Source organism: Osmerus eperlanus, chromosome 16, assembly GCF_963692335.1.
Source record: "Osmerus eperlanus chromosome 16, fOsmEpe2.1, whole genome shotgun sequence".
Classification (NCBI taxonomy): Eukaryota; Metazoa; Chordata; class Actinopteri; order Osmeriformes; family Osmeridae; genus Osmerus; species Osmerus eperlanus.
In genome coordinates this window covers 8,987,590-9,008,675 of record NC_085033.1, presented here as the reverse complement: position 1 = coordinate 9,008,675, position 21,086 = coordinate 8,987,590, and the positions used below count along the sequence as shown (strand labels likewise).

Below are 21,086 nucleotides of genomic sequence, written 5' to 3'. Positions count from 1 at the left end.
ATCAGAAACAACATATGTGGTTTCCACTGAAAGATTATAGCCATGTATTAATTGTGTAGAAACTAGATCAATTTGATTTTTAAATTGAGATTTTTTGGTTTATATTTTACCATTGACTTGTTGAGATATAGGCATTATGTAAGATTCCTCAAATGTAGTTAGATAATCTCATTATTTGACGTGTACTGTAAATGCTTCATGCTATTATCTGGACTTAAAATGAATGTGACCTTCGATCATGCAGGGAGCTCATAACACGCACCTCACTATAAAAACAAGAAGCATGTTAGGAGAAGAGAGGTTTAAGATTCTATAGTAACAGTGCCCTAGTGATGGCTGTTGCGTGTGCTGCCTCTGTTAATCTGTCTCTGGAGTGCTGCGTAGTCACTCCCTAGCTGTGGAAGCAATCCCCAGACGCTTCATCATAGCTGAGCTCCAATACCTTTGGCAGTTGATAACTGGCTGCTATGCTCACATATTAAACTCGTAAGGCATAGTTTATAGTGACAAAAAAAAACATCCATTACAACTCAAGAGGCAACACAACAGCTTTCTACTAAATCCACCAGATTACTCCAAATAAATCCAGCAATATTGCTCAATCTTGTGTTAAGCTTTCCCATTTGTTTTTATTGTGGTAAAGAATCTGTAGAAACACTGCTGTTAACGCTCATAATGTGTATGGTAAATGTAAAGTAACATGTCAGGCTTGTGGAGCGATTTTATGACTTCACCCGAGTATAGCTGGTGTAGGGCAAAAGTTCAAAATGTCTGCCTGTGACTCCTGTGTCAGCCAGGAGTAAAGTGTTCTAGAGGATAAGCGAAGTCTTTAAAATCTACATTAGGCATGATATAGACAAAGCTCAGTTACATGTAGAAACAACTCACATACAATTAAAAAACTTGAAAATGTGAAATGTGTGTGTGTGAAAAGAAATTACTTATTTAAATTTAAATTGGAAATCTATGTGGGGATTACTTGGTGGAACACACTCAAAAGATTATGCTTTCTCTGTTTTACATCCTCCTGTTTTACTGGTTCACAGTAATGTCAAGTTAAGATCATTCCATCAGCATATATAGAATTTTGCCCAGAAACTGCCAACACTACAAAACTCTGCACCTGCATCTTTCACTCGATTTTCATAACAAATAATGTAATAATATGCTCTTTGCTATGGTGGTCCAGTTTTCAAATTAAATGAGAAAGAAAGAGGTCTAATCCAGATTGTTCTGTTATAGTCCAAACGGCCATTATCATACCCATTAGAGACTGAAAAAAGAGATTAAAATGGCTCAGAAGTGAATCTACTCGTGGGGAAATCCTACTTGTGGGTCTGTGCTCTCTTGTGTTTGGGGTTAAACCACTCCTCAGAATGGAAGTATGACCCTTTACAACCATCCTGCAACAACATGCAGTGAAACATGGAGCTAGTCACACAGAAGCATAGGCGGAAATCCCGGGAGGGACACCACCCCCCCCATTCTGGGCAATATATGATTTGTCCCCCCCAATAAATCACTGTAAACATAAGGACATTTCAATAATATTAATAATATACATTTAACATATTAAAATGTAGGTTATGTGTTACAGCAGTAATTTTGGTGTCCCCCTCAAGAATTGCTCTTGAGAAAATGTCATATAATTGTCCCACCCAAAATTGATAGCAGATTTTCTCCACTGCACAGAAGGACCTTATTATCTTTATCGTCCCAGTTTATCAGTGTCCTCACATTTTTTAATCAATTTTTTCTTGTAGAAGACAAAACCCCCATGCTTTCTTTTGAGGGGACATTGATAGCAACAGTCCCTGGGACACTGGATTATATTTGTTCACAAGTTATGTTCTAACTAGTTTTAATGATCCTACAGTTAACAAGAACCTGGACCTATTCGCTGAAAATCCTGGGAATTCTAATTTTATACAGATGGGTACTTAGTTCAACATAACCCTTGAACTAGTCCTGGCGTTCTGCTGTTAGAAAAGCATTGGGATTTAATGGATTATGAGGAGCGTGGGCTGAGTAGCCTGATTTGGCAGGTTTCACACTGGGCCTGTGATTGCGTCCTCTAAGACAAAATGTAATGTATGCATCGCACACACACATTTGACATTATTTACAGATATTATTTCCAAATAAAGCTTTGCTTTCTACACAGTAAAAAAGAAAAACTGCAGAATCTATTTGAACTGAATGGTTTCCTCCAAGCTATAGTATCCAAGAAAGAAAATGCAGAAAAGGGATCCGTCTGGTCTGGTTAACCTAATTGTGTTATAGAGCTTATGAAATGATGAAATCCCAAGCCCATCTATCCAGCTGGCAGCTGTATATTTGACATGTAAAGGGTTCCAATTGAAGCCGGGCGATTAAATGAACCACATGCCATCTTGTGTGATGCCTCTCACACGCGACACCAACACTCTGGCTGCATTGTATCAGGACACACCACATTATAACCTCTCTCTTAGTTACAGTAAAACAACAGCCACAAAATAGAACAGAATCGAGAAGTTTTTGAGAATACTAGTAGTTTTGTTGCTTTCTACTGCAATAGTAAATGTTCATTTAAGTACTGTATATGAGGTAAACATGCAACTATAAATTTAACGGTCATAAGCTATTTAAAGCTAAACAACTTCCCAACACTCATGCATTGTATACAATACAAGCACAGACAATCCAGCTGTGAGGAAATCAGCTCACTTACCCTGCATCATTTCCATATCCACATATTAAGGCATCTTTTGCTCCCATAACTTTGTAGAAATTATCTGAAAAGCAGAGAAAAGTCAAATTAAACATAAAGACACAATATTATACTTTTCTACCTCTCTCATACAAACACAGTAAGAACAGTGATGTGTGTGGGCGCACCCTCATTGGAAACAAAATCCAGCATGGAGTTCCAGGTCCTGTTGTTGCAGACAAAAGTGTCATTGGGGTTGAAGGTGGAGTTGACGCAGTGGGCCGTGCTGCGGATACACTTCTGACGGAGGATCCCCATGAAGAGCTGCAGGCCGATGAGGGCGAACACGCTCAGACAGAACACGGTAAGGATCATCACGTCGGCCAGCTTCTTCACTGACTGGATTAGAGCACCAACGATGGTCTTCAGACCTGGAGGAGACATCTAGTCGTTAAATATACATCCTCATATACCCAAAAGATGATTCTACAGCCTGGAAATATAATGGTGCTCTACGAGACTACAAGTTAAAATATTCCGGTTACATCATGAAAGCTAAGAGTTTGTTTTCGCCCATACCTGGGATGACTGAGATGGTTTTCAGAGCACGGAGTACCCTGAAAGTTCTTAACGCAGACACATTGCCAAGGTCCACAAACTCAGTCACGTATCTAGACAAATATACAAGCAAAGAGAGGAAAATGATCAGCAGATTCTAAAACATATTTAGAGTTCCTGACTCTTAAGCTGAAAAACTATAAAACATCAACATCACATATTTGTGATGGGTAAAACATTTTTTTTAATAAAAAGGTAAGATGGAACAGTAATGTTGAAAAGTACAGTAAAAAAAAAAAGAAGAAAAGTGACACTCTTGTACAGTACATCCCACAGATAACAACTAAAGCACTTATTCAGTGCATATGTAGACTACTAACAGAGGAAACAACAATAAATTTTCACGTGCAGTAGGTCAGCTACTGTACAGCTACTGTACTGTAGGATTATGAAGTGAAGCTCCCCAATTCTATCTGATTTGTTGTCAAATTGCCGTCCTATCCCCATTGACATGAGAGGATGAGGCTACATAATGTAAATAGATCACCTGTAATCTCTTACCTGCATCATGAGTCACGACACAAAGATGTATGACCTCCACAAGTTTATACAATAGGTCATGCCACACTACACCATATAAAATCAGGGATTTAGTACATATGATGATTTAGTACATATGATGATTTGAAAGATCAGTAAGAAAACAAACAAAGCAATTTGGTGGAAGAAAAGTACACTGAATATCAGACCACGTCCTAACTTTTCAATATAAGAAAGGGAGAGTAAATGAGACATAAAAAGACGGAACACCAATTGCGCACAATCCTTCTAGAACTTTTATCCATAAGCTCCTCTCTTGAATCTTTGAAGAGACCAAAATCCTGCGAGAGGTGTGAAGAAGAATGACTCACGCCATGACGATGACACTGAAATCCAGCCAGTTCCATGGGTCTCTTAGGAAGGTGAACGGACCTACACAGAATCCTCTTGCAAATATCTTTAGTAGTGACTCAAACGTGTATATACCAGTGAATGTGTACCTGGAAGACAAAAACAGGCATGAATGCGAAGCCAATAGCAAAAAACTTAATGAAAAGAATGTACAACGTATGGGTAGTTTTAGTTAACCAGCATGCTCCTTAATTAAAAGCAAAAATTGAAAGAGAGCCACATAAAAGTATGTAAAATTAAGAATAAATTATGAGCAAGCATGACAAGCACATGTGCTTGTTTGCAATCAGTTCCTGAAATGTTTGTAATAACTTTAATTAGCAAATGAGAATAAACTAATTCCGCTATAGTACCTTATACTATACCCATGTTGAAGAAGTATTTTGTTTACTGATAATGTTTTATTCAACATATTACGAAACTGTATATAATACAAAATAATATTAAAAAAAAGTTATTACAAAGTTGTTTTTTTAAGTTACTTTTCCTAACATTCAAATTGATATTCAAATAGATGTTAGATAGAAAACCTGGGGGTGAGATTGGGACATTCCTGCTTATCATTTTTATGTAGTTAAAAACACGAACTACAAATGTACAAACAAGGTTCAAGCTACTGACAACAGGCCATACCACATGCCTTATTATCATTCATTCCATTTTGCCATTCCAAGTTGAGAAAAAATCACATGCTTGGAGTACTTACTCAACCTGTCATCTTACTCACCATCAAAATTCACAAAGCAACAAACCCTGGTCAAGCTTAACATTGGAACAAATATGGAACAGTTGAAATTCTTATTACATGATTGGGAAGGATACAATAAGGGTAGGCTAAAAGTACGGTATACTTACTCAAGGTACTTGGTCCATGGGGCCGGATCAGACATTGCCATAAAACAGCAGTTGGTCAAAATAGTGCACATTATAAAGAGGCTAAACAATGTGAAAAGACTGTTAAGGAAATTATGTTATCTCTCAACATATACAGTAAGCATCAACATAACTAATAACATGTTATCATGATAACTAGAAAGCAAAAATCCTTGCTTAGGCAGCGTTACTAAAATAATCCTAAGAAATAAAACCATGTACAATTGCTACGGATCCTAGTCAGTATATTAGTTATATAATCCATATGAACGGCTTTAATTCCAAGATAACTTAGTATGTGGTAACATGCAAAGGACTTCTGCACACCAACCTGGTGACATTTTGTCTGATGCTGTCCAAAAGTAACAGTACCATACCATTATTGTTTTCTGCAATAAAATAATTATTTATAATAATAATATATTCATATATCACATACATGTGCTGGGATTGCATATATTACTATAATTGTACCAACAGCAGCTTTAAACTGATATTTGGAATACATCATTCAGTAGAGGACAGCTACATAGATTCACTCATGCATGCAAAGGACTGCAGACTGTCTGAGAACTAATAGGCAGCCATCACATGACGTGAAATCTCCTTGCTCTTATTTCATTTCGGAGATTAAAAGAGGGATATCAGGGGATTTGTTTTCCGATGCCAGAGAGGAACATTACAAAGCTGTTTCAAAAATGGGACTATGAAAAAAATCCAATAGAATCATACAGGGGAATCTGTAAATATTATAAATTGGCTTATTTTACAATTTAGGGTGCAGAGGGTGGCTTTTGAATGAACAAGTTACAACTAGTTTTTCAACTTGTTAAAACTTGAAACTTGTAAATTAAATACAGTTTTGTAAATCTGTATAGAATATATAGTAGATAATCGAAGTGTTAATAGTACACAATATACTGATTTAAAGCCTTAATACAGAATGCCAATCGGTATCTGGCAAGTTTTCCTTCACGAGTTCCTTTCAAACGTTTTACAGATATTATTCGATTATCCCTAATTTCCGTAAAGAAAGAAGTACCTCACCAATTTAACACAGATGAACATAAATGTCAAGAAAGGTAGATCAACCTAGCTGGCTTCTCCACAACAATGACATAACTCCTGTACATAATACATCATGTGACCATGACATTACATCATTCATTGTGTATTGTTTTGTTACAACTAAAGTCTCTGACAGAACATGTCAGCCAACAAACAAACAAACAAACAAACATAATTAGAAAGGATATGAATGGACCAAGACTCTTATAGAGATTCTTCTGATGAGGTGAAAAGGGGTAAATATGTAAAGCGCAGACGTGGCACTGAATCGGAAGATGGCTTTCCCTTTGTTAAGTACTATAAAGGTCTGGGGGCAGAAGACAAACAGATTATCAAATTAGCAACAAGAATATGTGCTGTTTAATCTACAGAAATCAATAGATTATTTAAATCAATGGATGAAATGCATGAGAATTTTCTGTACATTTCTGAGACAGATATCAACAAAAGATTCTTCGAGGTGGTGGGAAAAGTTAACTGCTGCCATGCTCTGACTGAGTCTCCCATAAATGTTCACCTCCACCAAGCTGCTGTCGTCCAAGAAGGCAGTGGATCATTGTGAGCAGAAAGGGGCAGTTCAGATAACGGAGTCAACTCCAAAGCGGTCTGAACCTTTACTGAACAGATGTGGCATTTATTTAAATATTTATTGGTCTTTGGTTAATCCCCCCATCCAGCAGAGTATCACTTGCCAAAACAAAAAGAGTCCCTGAAAATGACTGCCGCATCCTTTTTCTATCTCTCCATAAGCACTCGGTTAATGGACAGAGGCCTGATCTACAGTCTGCAAATCGAAACTTGTTGATCCCATTTCAGGGCTTCACTAAGAGGCCTAAAAAGGTGCTCTAGCACGGTGCCCATTACAGTTAGCTAACTGGTCCAAAATGCCACTTTGACCCCAACCCCCCGCACCCTGACAGAGTTGCACGTTCACATTTAATGTTCTTGAAAAAGCTTCTTTTTTTTTCTTAGTTGAATGCAAAACTGTTTATCTACCAATGGCAGACAGTGCAACTACCAGGAAATTAAGTAATGTTAATATGCAGACCATTAACAATAATTCCTTATCTATTTATTAAAATGTATGACCCCTATGGTCATGCATGTGTGCAACTAATACAATTAAGCATTGCCTTGTAGTGCAAGTGTATAGATGTTTCAGTAGAGTTATTTGAACAGTTCATCTCTCCTCGAAGATATGATTAAACATGATGTCCACCCAATGATTTAACACTCATACATATCTCACCCTATGGTTTTTGAAGTAAAAAGGGTCAATGTCATCCAAAGGAACCCCAACAAGTCCTGCTGGAATGTCACCAAAGATGCGTGGAAGCTGCTTGCTGGCCTCCAGGTCAGCCCTGGGCTTGGGCAGCTCCACATTCCCCAGATCCTCCTGGTAATCCTTGGCGTTCTTGGCCTGTTCCTCCGCAATCCGCTGCTCGATGGCAGCCAGGGAATCGCGAGTGAACTGGCGCAAGCCATCAGGACCCGTTGGTAACAGCATGGCTGCCATCTTTTCATCCTGATTCTCCTGTACAAGAATTTACTTACAGCTGCAAGTGAGGTAGTCAAGAAAAGAGGAGGAAAGGGGGCTGTGTTAATGTTGCTGTCTGCATGGTTCTGTTATATACAGCAGTAAATAATAGTCGATAGTTTCACCAGACATGTCCATATCAATATGCCCCAACTTATAATCAGATCTAAGAAATAACCAAAAACCAAAAGATTGATCCTTGTTGAATCAAGGAATCAGTGCGGGAATTAAGATTGATGTTAATTTGAAGTATTTATGGTAAATTGAAGTACTAAATTACATTGGAAACACTACCACCATACATATGATTAAACTCCATTGCTAGTGGACACATGAGTTCATGTCATCCTGAGTTCATGATCCAACTGTTGTCCCAGTAGACTCCTTTAGATGAGTGTAAATGTTCGAGATAAAAGGGCATTATGGGAGCAGTCTGTGCTCTCAAGAGTTGATTTCCCTAAAGGATTTTCTGGTCCAGTCCAGTTTTAACAGACTGTGGGGGCTCTTAAACTACACTGGGCTGCCTGCATGTCGTGTTACATTAAGATGAGTCTTCAAGTGCACAAATGTAGGAGCTTAAAGGCTGATCACAGAAATTACATAATTCATTAATACACAACCACAGTAGCTGTGGCACAATGATGTACAGATTTGGTCCACATTGTTTAACAACTCTTATGAATAATGGGGGCTTCCTAGTTATTATTTTTACTGTAATAGGAATTTCCCCCATCCCCAACCAATACATCCTAGCCATCACATAGGATGGATTATAACAGTTGGTAGGACTATAAAAGCACTGCTGAACTATACACGTTATTTAAAATGTGTTGATTATTTCAAGGTGCACTGCAAAATACTCTGACAGTGAAGTTTCTACAATCAGTCAATGATATTGAAGAAAATAAACAGTTTTTTAATATACAATTTGGCAAATCATATCAAGGGAATTTTCATCCATAGTTGCTGATGTCCCGATCAGGACAGCTTTCTTACATTCTCTATTTTGGCCATCATACCTAAATGTGATATCTAAAGCCAAATCCAGATTAGTTAAAACGTCCTCGTTGGAGGTTGCATAGGGAACTCTAAAGACTATGTGGGAAGACTATAAGTTTATTACCACTGGCCAAGGCCCACTTCCTGTTACCCAACTGTTTCTTTCAAAGTAGGCCAACCATTCTCAGTCAGAGGGATTAAGCCCACAAGCATCGCCCCAAACTGAGATTTTCACTGGTTCTGGTCAGAGATTGTGAATGGGTGGCACTTGTCTCCACTTAACTAAGCTCATTGGTTCTGAACTGATGAAACTACAGGGTCCTGCAAGAATACTCTACTGCTGTGTGGAGACATACATGAAGGGTTACGTTTCAGAAAAATAGGATGGGGAATCAGAATCAGAAAGGGATTTATTCGCCATGACAGTTTGCACAGACAAGGAATTTGCTTGTCTGTTTTTGAAATGTCTGAATTTTAAATGATTTCATCAATAGAATTCAGGTCAAGATAATTGTAATTTAACTCAGATTTGACCTTGAAGGGACTATAATAAAATAAATCCTAATATGTAGATCTATATTGTATTGTACTGTATAGTATTGAGGAAATAATTCATGTTGTGGAATAACTGACAGTACAGTGACTAATGTATACATTCCAGGTGGAATGACTAAGTGAGTTTTTTCTTACAGTACTGCATGAATCAACATATCATTTTTTGGTGGTATAGCACAGTGAGGTCATACATGATTCCTTCTCAATGACTGTTAAGTTGCACTCATGGGTATAAAAGTGGTCAGTCTAAAATGTACACGTTAAAGAAAGTATTTCACATAATGTTGTGAAAGACCAGAGAGTACATTGGTCCCTTCACACCAAGCATGGTCCATCTGCTTTCAATTGATCTTGAACTGACAAAGGTTTATCTCTACCTAATCAACTAATTTAATTTACTGCACTGAATTCTATGAGTTACCAATTTGATTACAGATTGAATAGGTTCAGAAAGACAGAGGTTGAAAGTAAAGGTCTAATTTCTCCCTGACAAAACCCTTGTTATACTGCACAATGCTTACATTCATATGGATCTGTGAGTTAAGAGTGGTACTTCGTCCACACTCAATGATAGATGTCTAGTTTTTAGATTGCTAACTGAAATTGTTGTCATCAATGGAACCAGCGTTTGGTATCCTTGTCTTCAAGCCAAAGGCAACTAACCCTACTATTTTAACATTAGGTCACAAAATCTACAGTAAATGGACTGCATTTATATCGCTTTTCTACCTTAGCGGCACTCAAAGCACTTTACAATGTTTGCCTCTCATTAACCCATTCATACTCACACTCACACATACCGACGGCAGCGAGCTGCCATGCAAGGCGCCGGCCTGCCCATCGGGAGCAACTTGGGGTTCAGAGTCTTGCTCAAGGATACTTCGGCACATGACCTAGGAGGAGTTGGGGATCGAACCGCCAATCTTGCAATTAACAGACAACCCTCTCTACCCCCTGAGCCACAGCCGCCCAAGTGCCCACAGTGAAAATACACAGAGAAAAGGAGGGTCATCTCCATTTTGGAGCTAGCTTATAGAATGGAGGAAATGGTGTAAAAGTATTACACAGCGTAGAGAAAAAGTATCTTAGTTAAATTAAATGTAATTCTCATGACAGCCAGATGTGATACAGTCTCTTTGCAAATAATTATCATAATTAGATTCAAAGTAGACAGGAGCAGAGGGCTGACAGCCTCCCCATCAATGTCTACTGTGGCACTGTCATTCTACTGTATTTTATACACCGATCTACTTAAAAACTGTATTGGACCTCAAGTGTACGAGCTGCAGACGAGAAATTGAGACATTTTGCACTTTGTTTTTTTTTTACAGATTTGTTATCTTTTCAGAAGGATGGCCTCTAGATTCTAGACTAAAGCGGCCCACAGATTTCAAGTCTGTCAATGCACCACAATGATACCAAAGATCATTTCTAAACCTCCTAAATAATTTAGGCCTAAAAGGTCAGCAACATCTTGGTATACAGATCATCTCTATGCTTAACACATTTAAGCTCTTACATACAGCTGTGTGTTCACCTTTGCAAAAAGTTGTATAGGTTAGTAGAGAATATATTACTGTAGCTGACTGCCACAATAAATACAAAATATCTATCTATCCATCCATAAGTGTCATATGACGTATGTGTGAATGTGCCCTGCTCAAATACTGGGTCACTCTGACTACAGGGCAGTTCATGGAAGTCTGGAGATTCTGTTAATCGTCTTAATCCGATGATAGGCTCTGCACACGCAAAAACAACATATGATTAAAATCTTTCCCCATACATTTTTATATTTAGATACATGATGAGAGTGTTGTCATTTCAGAGAAAGTTAAATTCATAAACATATTCAGTGAGAGGATTGAAATACCTATAAAGAGGATAAGTATGAGTGCACAGAATAAATAAAGTTGTTGATTGTATTTTGGGCTTTTCCAATTTAAGTTGTAAACAAATTGTTCTTAAACCCAGTGGTCATTAAAAAGTCAGGGTTATCTCAGGACAAACTAATCCACAGTAATCAATGTCTCCGTCTCATCAAAACAAAAGCAGATGATCTCTCCTAATAATTTCTTAGCTAGGTTGCTTGTCATATACTGTGTTGATACCATGCCAGGTTTTATTCCCCAAATAGTGAACATTTTGTGTTCTACTTATCAATATTCCTGATGAATTACAGAATTTGTATTTATAAATTTTTACTTTACCTTGTGGTAAGGCTTATCAAGTCTCTTGCCTATTTAGCCTATTTAGGTAGACTACCTATTATGTGTCTTGAATCCTTGAGGCAGTGATTGTGTGCCCTAAAATCTCAAATTAAATAGTAGTGACTTGACTTGACTTTGGCCATGATCCTAAAACCCTACTAAAACAACATTTACTGAGCTGTTTACTACTTTATTTCCTCTCCTTATTTGCACTTCTCAATCCTACTCTTTGCATCTAAAATAATCAAATCCCTTGGTCCTTATCCAAATATAGAAAAAAAGGCATTCACACAAAACACAGGCAAACACGTATTTTCTAAGTGGCCTGATATGTGGCAACACGGTATACGGAGTGGACCAAGAGAGGCTCTTTACCAGCCTACACATCTGTCTACTATAGGGTCTACTACAGTAAGAGCTGTTGAATGGTGAATTGCTGTGTTGCAGTGTTTAATATGGGGCCCAATAATGTAGTGTAGCAGTTGCTACAGTATGACCTAATTCTTCCTAACCCCAAACCTTTTGCTGTGATTACAGTAGTCATTAGGTTAGCGTCCTTGCAACCATTATGGCCTATTGTCGCACAGAAAGCTCGCAATGCAGCGCCTTACAGTAATGTCACATTGAATAATGAAAGTGCATTTGCTTCATTTGCTGGGATAATAATAATATGCTGTGAACCCTTGTACAGAATTTCAAAACACAGTGGAGAAAATATGTCCACAAGTTCAATCCCCAAGTAGCCTATGTGTCGATTACCATCTACCCAGCGGAACAACTGGGACATACACCTACAGTCCTACTACTGCTTTCTCTGATTGGGATAGGTGGGATAGGTGGCATAGGTGGCATCTAGACAGCATGTGAGGTAATGTTGAGGGTTAAGAAAAGGTCAGAGTTAAAAGAACCAGGTTGTCCTTTGGCATAAAGACTTAAGTATCTTCCCATAAGGTACAAAGCTCATGATATTAAATGAAAACGTAGTCAGCCTACTAGAAAATACTGGATAACTAGACAACTGAAATACCTCGGCTTGTTAGCCAATACGCCAACAGTTGAAAAACATATGCAGAGTTAACCTAATACATTAGGCGACGTTTTGTCTTTTCACTTTTTAACAGTTCCATTATCTTTGACATAGCTATTGACTGTAAGTTGTACCTTTATTATGCCTACATAGCTACAAAAAAGACAATGTAGTCTGCCTTTCAATGCATTGGATGTATGTAGGCCTTCAATACAACAATTTGGCCAGGTAAATATAGAATGAGCTACTTACATGTGAAACTCCGACATTTACGGCATAGCTTCCTGAGTTAAGTTCTTCAGTGTGTTGAGGACAGCAGAGCCAGACACATGTGGAATCCATTATTTTCATCAACACATATTCCAATCAAAGGTTATAGGCGACTGATGTGGGCGTAATTACTGCGGTGCCAATTTCAGAAGTTGTCTGTCAAAACGAAGTTGATCAAATTCCCTTGCGCTGAGCATCTTAGGTGCTTCAGGTGCGACGGCTACCTAGGATCCTTCCAAGAAGTAGTCGTTCTCTTCCATTTCATTACCAGGTAATATTTTTTTCCAAGCGCATAAGCCTCAAAACCTCTCACCATACACACTCTCGCCTGAAATGCATGCGCTTCCAAAACCCCTAGCGCTGGGAAAAGTCATTTCTCCGTTTGCCCTTGAGTTGATGAGTTGGGGAGGGAGGATGATGCTTGCCTAGAAAAGAGGATTAAAGCTGGGCATCTCATCTCATATTCAAAAATCTAACATATCGGATTATTGTTACTGCTACAGTAGGCTACACTGACATCAAACTTTCTCCATTTATGTTCACTCCTTAATGAGGACTACTTTTGGTAGTTTCATAGGCCTAGTTTTAATTTTGTTTGGGGGACTGTGGGAACAGTAGGCTAATGTCATCTTTGATAAGGCAAATACGAGATTCCCTTAACAAATACAAACATAGCCCATTAATGATAAAATGCATCGAAGGACGTTGAAACGACAAAAAATGTGTGCCTACCCTTTAGTCGAAATGGACGTATGGCCTTCCTAAAAAACTGAAATGTGATTGAAATCGTCATATTTGTGGCAGTAGCCTGCTTATACCAAGCATTTTCCAGCAAGCTACAGGTGAAATGATACTCCAAATTGGCATTTACCTCATCCTTCAAGTGGGTAAGCTACCATAGTTGTTGCACTACAGCACCCTCTAAAGGAATCTGATGTTTTAATTAGGAATTAAAGGAATTTAAATAATAGGCTAGACTACGAAAATCTAAAATTGCTGGTTCATTTCTTAATGGGATCAATGTTCTACCTTGTGACTTTTCCAGCTTGATAACTCTAGCCTACATTACAATATTGTATAACTATATTGAAAAGGAGACCCACAATATGGGCCCACAATATATCTCTATCTTTTTTACTTTTATTATTATTATCATCATATTTGTATTTTTTTAATCATACTTCTCACTCACATAATTCGCAACTACAGTGAATTGCAAGAAGTAGAACTCATTTACCCATAAGCCCCAGTTGACACATGGGAAGCAGTGTGGCTTATTTTCGGATGTGACATAGGTGGATTGACTGTCAACATGTAAGATGGCGACTCACCACAGACAGAATGCTGCTGGGCGGAGGAAAGTACAGGTAAATTGTTTTACTTTTAATGAGCGCTATATAAATAAAATACAAAACATTTCTTCATAGTCTAGGAAAAAACACAGATAACCCAAAAAAGAGAGTCAAAGATTACCGGATTTAAAAAGGATGCTCGCATGTTCAAGTATCGTCTACTGACGTCCAAACGGCTCAGTCTAATTCCTGGAACAAACTGGTACAGGCGGTAGCGTGCAACATGAAACAAAATAAAACACACACAATGGTTAGACTTTGGCATAATTACATTGTAAATTTTTTTGAGCATTAAGCTGTATGTTTATTTGCAAATGTAATTTATGGAAAATTGTAAGGGAACACCACTTCGCTGAAATGGAATCGCTAAATTGAATATTTTGGTTTTAGAAGGATGACCAGCTACTAATAGCTAGCTCTAGGTAGCTTTATAAATTTAGTCTAGATAATTATTTATTGACCCCCGAGAATGATTTACTTAATCGAAACACCCGCTTTGTAATAGCACGTAATGCTTGTCATCTATTCTGAGCAGTGTCAAAGACAGTGGGTGCGTCCCAATACCCATAGTACCATACATAGATAAATACAAATTTGTATGGTACTGTGGGTACGATTATGAGTAATCGTAATCTGCCAATACATCTGTTCGGTTGGTAATTACTTAGTGTTGGTATTAGTATTTTATTGCTCGCATTCTATCTCTATAATTCATTACCGAATCTATCTCCTTTAGGCCTACTTCAACCACACTTAAATATTCCACAAATGAAGAAAAAATACATTGGCGTTTGATTGGTTGTGGATCAGTTCTTAATGTCTTATGGTGGGGTTCTCAGGTTTCATACGTCATCAGAGATGAAGTTGAAAAATACAATCGCAATGGGGTGAATGCTCTTCAGCTTGACCCAGCCTTGAATCGGCTTTTCACAGCTGGGAGGGACTCCATCATCAGGATATGGAGTGTCAACCAGCACAAGGTAGAGTTTCACACAACGTTTCATTAACGTTGTAATTTAAATTAATCCAGTGTAAAAAAAATATTGATGGACATGTGTGCAGGTAATACTACATCGTCTTTGGAAGTAAACCATTTGTTTTAACCTTATGTATTTATTGTAGCAGGATCCATACATTGCCTCTATGGAACACCATACAGACTGGGTCAATGACATCGTGCTCTGTTGCAATGGAAAGACTTGTGAGTTAAATTCCCAGTAGTGTCCTTAAGGGATAATACAAGTGCTATTATTTAATTCCAACTATTATAACTAATATTTAACACATGTACATTTTTGTCTCTTGCAGTGATATCTGCTTCATCAGATACAACCGTTAAAGTCTGGAATGCCCATAAAGGCTTCTGCATGTCAACGTTACGGACACACAAGGTGCACTTACTTTATTTGTATTTGTTTGTTTTTTACACATTTACATTTATTCATTTTAGCAGACGCTTTTATCAGACCTATCATTCTATCAGATCTATCTATGTTAATCTTTTCCAAACCTGTAATAAATTGTAAACCCTCCTATTTGAAATGCTGGATATACAAAAACTGTAATCATGGTAAAAACTAAACAAAGATAGTCCGTTGGCATACATTGGTTTTTGGATGTTGGATCTACAGGATTATGTCAAAGCTTTAGCGTATGCTAAAGACAAGGAGCTGGTGGCATCAGCTGGCCTGGACCGACAAATCTTTCTATGGGATGTGAACACATTAACAGCTTTGACAGCCTCCAACAACACTGTCACCAGTAAGGACTGTTTCAACCTTTTTGAACACTCTTCACGTCAAGGTGAAATTGAAAAGTGGTTCAGCAGTGACTTCTGTTCAGCAATGTAGCTAAACATATACTATTGTTGTTGACATTCCAAAAGACACATTGATTTGAATGTTGAGACTTGTTTTGTTTGTGCCAGCCTCTTCTCTCAGTGGGAACAAAGACTCCATATACAGCCTGGCGATGAACCAGATGGGCACAGTCATTGTGTCAGGTTCCACAGAAAAGGTTTGAGTTTCACTTTTGACATCCAATTGTGGTCCCCCTTTTAAAGGGCAGACACAATTTAAACGTGTCTGCTCTTAGGTTCTTAGAGTATGGGACCCTCGGACATGTGCTAAGCTGATGAAATTGAAAGGCCACACGGACAACGTGAAATCGCTGTTGTTGAATAGAGATGGCACTCAGGTAAATTTAAGATTTAATCGGAGCCCTTTTAACATTTGGTCTGACTGCTCCGTAGTGTATCTTGCAAACCTTTCCTCTCTTGTTTTTCGTCAGTGTCTGTCAGGCAGTTCAGATGGGACCATCCGTCTGTGGTCTTTGGGTCAGCAGAGGTGTATTGCCACTTATCGATTCCATGACGAAGGTGTTTGGGCTCTTCAAGTCAATGAGGCCTTCACACACATCTACTCTGGAGGCCGGGACAAGAAGATCTACTGCACCGACCTGCGTAACCCAGACATTCGTGTGCTCATCTGTGAAGAGAAGGCTCCTGTCCTCAAGGTAACAAACTAACCTGAACGCTGACCTGCAGCTGGTGCTGTTAACCATGTTTGGTGGATACAGATTTTAGAGAACATTGATATATTAACCATCAACGTCCCTTGTATTCCTGTCAGTCTGTTATGAATCTCACTTTTCATATCGGTTTCTTCCTCAGATGGAACTGGACAGATCCGCAGACCCACCTCCTGCTATCTGGGTGTCTACCACCAAGTCATCTGTAAACAAATGGGTAAGAATGCGTGTAACTCCCCTCTAAATTCAGTGTAATCTGTCAGAATAATGACTACAGTACACTACAACCCTGTTTAGTTAGTCATCCATGCTTTCATACTGTGGCTAATGTTGTTTAGTGGTTTAATCTAATTTCAACTTAAAATGCACGGTAGTATTGCACAGCAGTAAGTATAAAGGTTAAACAGACATATTGTTCTTCAAACCAAGAAAATCCTCCGTCAATATTTATTACTTCATGTCACACCGTTCGTACATAATAAGTTAACCGAAACAATTATATTCAGTCTTTAAAGGCAATGCACAACTTTAGAGCATCAGGGGACTATGACAACGACTGCAGCACTCCCCTCATCCCACTCTGTACGCAACCTGAGCAAGTCATCAAAGGTAGTCATCACATTAACTTGATCTGTCTTTAAAGCATTGCTTCCTACCGCTGAAAAGTTCACATTATTTAACCTTCTAATGAGTTTCCTAATTGCTTTGTTCAGGAGGTGCCAGTATAATTCAGTGTCACATACTAAATGACAAAAGGCACATTCTTACCAAAGACACCAACAACAATGTGGCTTTCTGGGATGTGCTGAAGGTAAAGATTTGTTTCATAAGTTCAATTATGTTCTGTATTTGGTACTCACGACTGCAGACAGAAAATTGCACTGTGAATGGAAAAGGCAATTAACCAAGAATACATTCGGACATCTCTTTAGGCTTGCAAGGGTGAGGACCTGGGAAAAATTGAGTTTGATGAAGAGATCAAGAAGCGTTTCAAGATGGTGTACGTACCAAACTGGTTTTCTGTCGATCTCAAAACAGGGGTAGGTCTGAAGCACACACCGTTCCTGCACGCACAAACATCTGAAAGAACCTTTACTTAGTATATGTTCCACGGCTGCATTGATGTATTTGCCACTTTGTGTGTTTCTGGATAGATGCTGACCATCACGTTGGATGAGAGCGACTGCTTCGCTGCCTGGGTGTCGGCGAAAGATGCTGGATTCTCTAGCTCGGATGGATCGGATCCCAAGTGTAGGACTTGGTGTATTAATATGGATAATTTTGTTTTCTTTTTAGATTGTTTAGTTCTTAGAAATAGTTAAATGTTTGTACTTTTACTAATTTAAGATCTGTATATGTTTATTGTTTGCACCTTCCTGCCACAGTAAATTCCGTGTTTGTATAACATACATAGCAAATAATCCGAATTCTGATTCTGATAATAAATAATTTTAGGAGAATTACTTAAATAAATACATCTGAGCTGTTTGTAACCCTTCACCCGTCTTGTGTGTAGTAAACCTGGGTGGACTGCTGCTTCAGGCTCTGCTGGAGTTCTGGCCCAGGACACACATCAACCCCATGGATGAGGAGGAGAATGAGGTCAACCATGGTGAGTAGATACACACATGCTCAAATTTGTTGGTACCCTTACAGCTCATTGAAATAATTCTTCATTCCTCCTGAAAAGTGATAACATTAAAAGCTATTGCATTATATGAGGGGTACCAACACATGTGTCCACATTCGACACGTGTTGACATTTAGTTTATCGATCAGCCTTATCTGAGGCATTGTATGGGAGTTTGTCTTGGAAAAGGGGTCTAATGTTGAAAGTGGTCCCATTCCCTTAGTGAACGGGGAACAGGAAACCAGGGTGCAGAAAGGAAATGGGTATTTCCAGGTGCCACCTCACACTCCGGTCATCTTTGGGGAGGCTGGAGGGAGAACTTTATTCCGGTACGTACCTCATGTTACTTCAACCCCTGTTCAGTCTTTGATATGTATATGCTGTAATGCAGTTTTAAGAAATGCCTTTCAGTCAGCTAATAGGGACACTACAAAACATTCCTCAGTCCCTTGTTTAATGCTGTATGTTTTTCTTTTGTTCAATGAATAAAAAAACCTGAATGGTTTGTTTGACGTCTGATGTTGACTTCCTTCTCTCCAAAGGCTGTTATGTAGGGATTCAGGTGGAGAGACTGAGTCCATGTTATTGAATGAGACAGTTCCACAGTGGGTGATCGACATAACTGTGGATGTGAGTATTTCAGACTAAATATGTATTTGTATTGACATGGTTTTGGAACTTAACTACTCGACTGGATACTTTACTAGACCCGTCCTTTGTAATGGGTTAGGGGACCACAATCATTTATAGATAATCTATACATCTATGATCTTTAATTAATAATGCACCTAACCTTTTCTCTCTTTTTTCAGAAAAATATGCCCAAGTTCAACAAAATTCCATTTTACCTCCAACCCCATTCTTCTTCCGGTGCAAAAACCCTGAAAAAGTAAGTTATCATGCTTGGTCCTGTTTGCATCATTTGGAGCTAATCTCTACATACAATGTGCAGTAGTCAAGGGATGGTTTGGCTATTCACTCTCCTGGCCACTGGAAACATCAACATTAGAACATGTTAGAAACGGTGTGCTCTCTAAAGCCATTGTGGCCTCATGTTCCCAAGGGACCGCCTGTCAGCCAGTGACATGCTGCAGGTGAGGAAGGTCATGGAGCATGTATATGAGAAGATCATCAACCTGGACAACGAGTCTCAGACCACCAGCTCCTCAGCCAATGACAAGCCAGGAGAGACCGAGAAAGAGGAGGATATGGCGATGCTGGCGGAGGAGAAGATTGAACTCATGTGTCAGGACCAGGTGGGTGTTCGGATTGTCCATCTCCCAATGTTATCTGATCTACTCGTCTCTCCTAAATCACTTTAATTTATTGGTACTTCAATAATTGTAAAACATTTTCACCTTTGTTTTGTAGGTCTTAGATCCCAACATGGACCTGCGAACAGTTAAACATTTTATCTGGAAGAGTGGAGGGGACTTGACGCTTCACTATAGACAGAAAGCAACGTGAAACTCATGGCACAAAGAAAGTTTTAGTCATTTGCCAATCACCACCTAACACTGACATGCAGTCCCTTCAATCCTATTGTCAAAAGAGAGCTGGAATATCGTTGAGGACTCACTCTGTCTGTCTGGTCAGCGTTTGGGAGATTCTCCTTGTGGTGTGGGCATCTGAAGATGTAGATCAATCTGAGAATCGCTCACAGAGGCTGGCTAGACCAGAATGGAGCAGCCAAGAGGGAAGACTACCCTGCAATTTTCCACCTAGTTGTGATTTGTACAATAGAAGAATTGAATCAAAATGTTCTATCTAGCACTCATAGATTATTTTTTACATATTTGATTGCTTTGCTTTGTAATATCATTCATTGCATTTATTTTGGGAGTGACTGATGTACAGTATGTGTCCATATGAGTTTGTGTGCACATGGATATTGAAGGTTGTTTATTCTAGTACATTCCAAAAACAGCCCTTACTCTACCAACACTCCACCCTATGCTAGTATCACCCAGGACTACACTTGTGCCTCTGGACAGCTATCCAGAGCAATTGGTTTACTCTGGAATGGAATGGTGTTTCACGGTGTCAAAATCTGCTGAGAATTACTGGTTGGTTTAAATACTGAATTAAAATGAATAATTGGTAAGCTTAATTGACATACCTGTCTCTTAAGAGTCCTTGTATTTGAGTCTAAAACCACAGCAGGTTGTGTGATCATTCAAGATAATATTTCTTTTTCTGTAAATTTATGTACAACGTTTGTACAGTTTTAAGGTCAAATACACTAACAATATAGGAAGATTGATTCGACCCCCCCCACACACACACAGAATATTGTGCAAATTGCCATATCTAGGTTCATCCCAAAAATGTTAGCTGTTGCCTGTATCATCTTAGCAAACAAGACAGGCAAGGAATTTTTTATCTTGACTAACAAAAGTTGCCACTTTGAACTGTTCTTGTATCATGAGTAAATCAATATATTCACATTCAGGATGACTGTTGTGTAGTAATTCAAATAAAGTATCTGTAATGTATAACTTGGACCCTTAAAATAGAAATTCAGTGGATTCTGGAAAAAGAGGGATTTTTTTCACTCAGGATATTAGTATAGTAAATCATACAATGCAGGCAATTGAAGTATTCATTTCTTGTACTCAAGGACGATTATATTTGTAATGCATGTATTCCCCAGTCGCAAAGTTTGAGTAAGCCTCTATCAACTCCTCTGAGAGTGCCATTTTGCGAAAAGACAAAAAGTAAAGGAATATCCAAGATCTGCAATTTATCCTTGTTTGTGTAACAACTGGTATATTATGTACATTTGGGGCTTAAAACAATAAATTTGAATGGTTAAACATCTCTACTGTTATGTAT

General features: G+C 38.5%; 2 protein-coding genes across 5 annotated transcripts in view; one reads left to right on the top strand and one right to left on the bottom strand.

Annotated features, from left to right (window-relative positions):
- LOC134036131 (sodium channel protein type 4 subunit alpha-like) overlaps window positions 1-13,131 on the bottom strand; it is a 31,048-nt gene extending 17,917 nt beyond the window's left edge. Inside the window, exons 1-8 of one of the 3 annotated variants that reach the window (XM_062480910.1) lie at window positions 12,723-13,131; window positions 7,392-7,698; window positions 6,331-6,449; window positions 5,057-5,146; window positions 4,162-4,290; window positions 3,272-3,363; window positions 2,881-3,123; window positions 2,714-2,777 (exon numbers count right to left, since the gene is read on the bottom strand). In XM_062480910.1, coding sequence (XP_062336894.1) covers window positions 2,714-2,777; window positions 2,881-3,123; window positions 3,272-3,363; window positions 4,162-4,290; window positions 5,057-5,146; window positions 6,331-6,449; window positions 7,392-7,658 — 1,004 coding nt within the window. In that variant the 5' untranslated portion in view covers window positions 7,659-7,698; window positions 12,723-13,131. Of the gene's footprint in view, window positions 1-2,713; window positions 2,778-2,880; window positions 3,124-3,271; window positions 3,364-4,161; window positions 4,291-4,928; window positions 5,028-5,056; window positions 5,147-6,330; window positions 6,450-7,391; window positions 7,699-12,722 lie in introns of those variants that run through there. The other 2 variants (XM_062480908.1, XM_062480909.1) reach the window with 2 other exon arrangements.
- An 883-nt stretch (window positions 13,132-14,014) lies between these two features.
- On the top strand, window positions 14,015-21,073 carry LOC134036145 (WD repeat-containing protein 48). Of its 2 annotated transcripts, none has more exons than XM_062480938.1 (19): window positions 14,015-14,107; window positions 14,932-15,072; window positions 15,218-15,293; window positions 15,401-15,483; window positions 15,724-15,853; window positions 16,020-16,108; window positions 16,187-16,288; window positions 16,382-16,606; window positions 16,764-16,838; window positions 17,128-17,230; window positions 17,335-17,432; window positions 17,554-17,661; window positions 17,776-17,872; window positions 18,138-18,233; window positions 18,475-18,580; window positions 18,794-18,881; window positions 19,064-19,140; window positions 19,315-19,507; window positions 19,623-21,073. In XM_062480938.1, the coding sequence occupies exons 1-19, from the start codon at window positions 14,060-14,062 to the stop codon at window positions 19,716-19,718; spliced, it is 2,031 nt and encodes a 676-aa protein (XP_062336922.1). In that variant the 5' UTR covers window positions 14,015-14,059; the 3' UTR covers window positions 19,719-21,073. The 2 variants fall into 2 exon arrangements, with proteins under 2 accessions (XP_062336922.1, XP_062336921.1); XM_062480937.1 differs by having other exon boundaries at window positions 15,215-15,293.
- The last annotated feature ends 13 nt before the right edge of the window (window positions 21,074-21,086 follow it).

What these genes read in the sequence shown, in the direction of transcription:
- LOC134036145 (XM_062480937.1), top strand. Translation starts at nt 14,060, where the DNA reads ATGGCGACTCACCACAGACAGAATGCTGCTGGGCGGAGGAAAGTACAG. An exon ending in TGTCAGGTTCCACAGAAAAG is followed by an intron (nt 16,109 to 16,186) that starts GTTTGAGTTTCA and finishes GTCTGCTCTTAG; the next exon opens with GTTCTTAGAGTATGGGACCC. An exon ending in GGTGCAAAAACCCTGAAAAA is followed by an intron (nt 19,141 to 19,314) that starts GTAAGTTATCAT and finishes CATGTTCCCAAG; the next exon opens with GGACCGCCTGTCAGCCAGTG.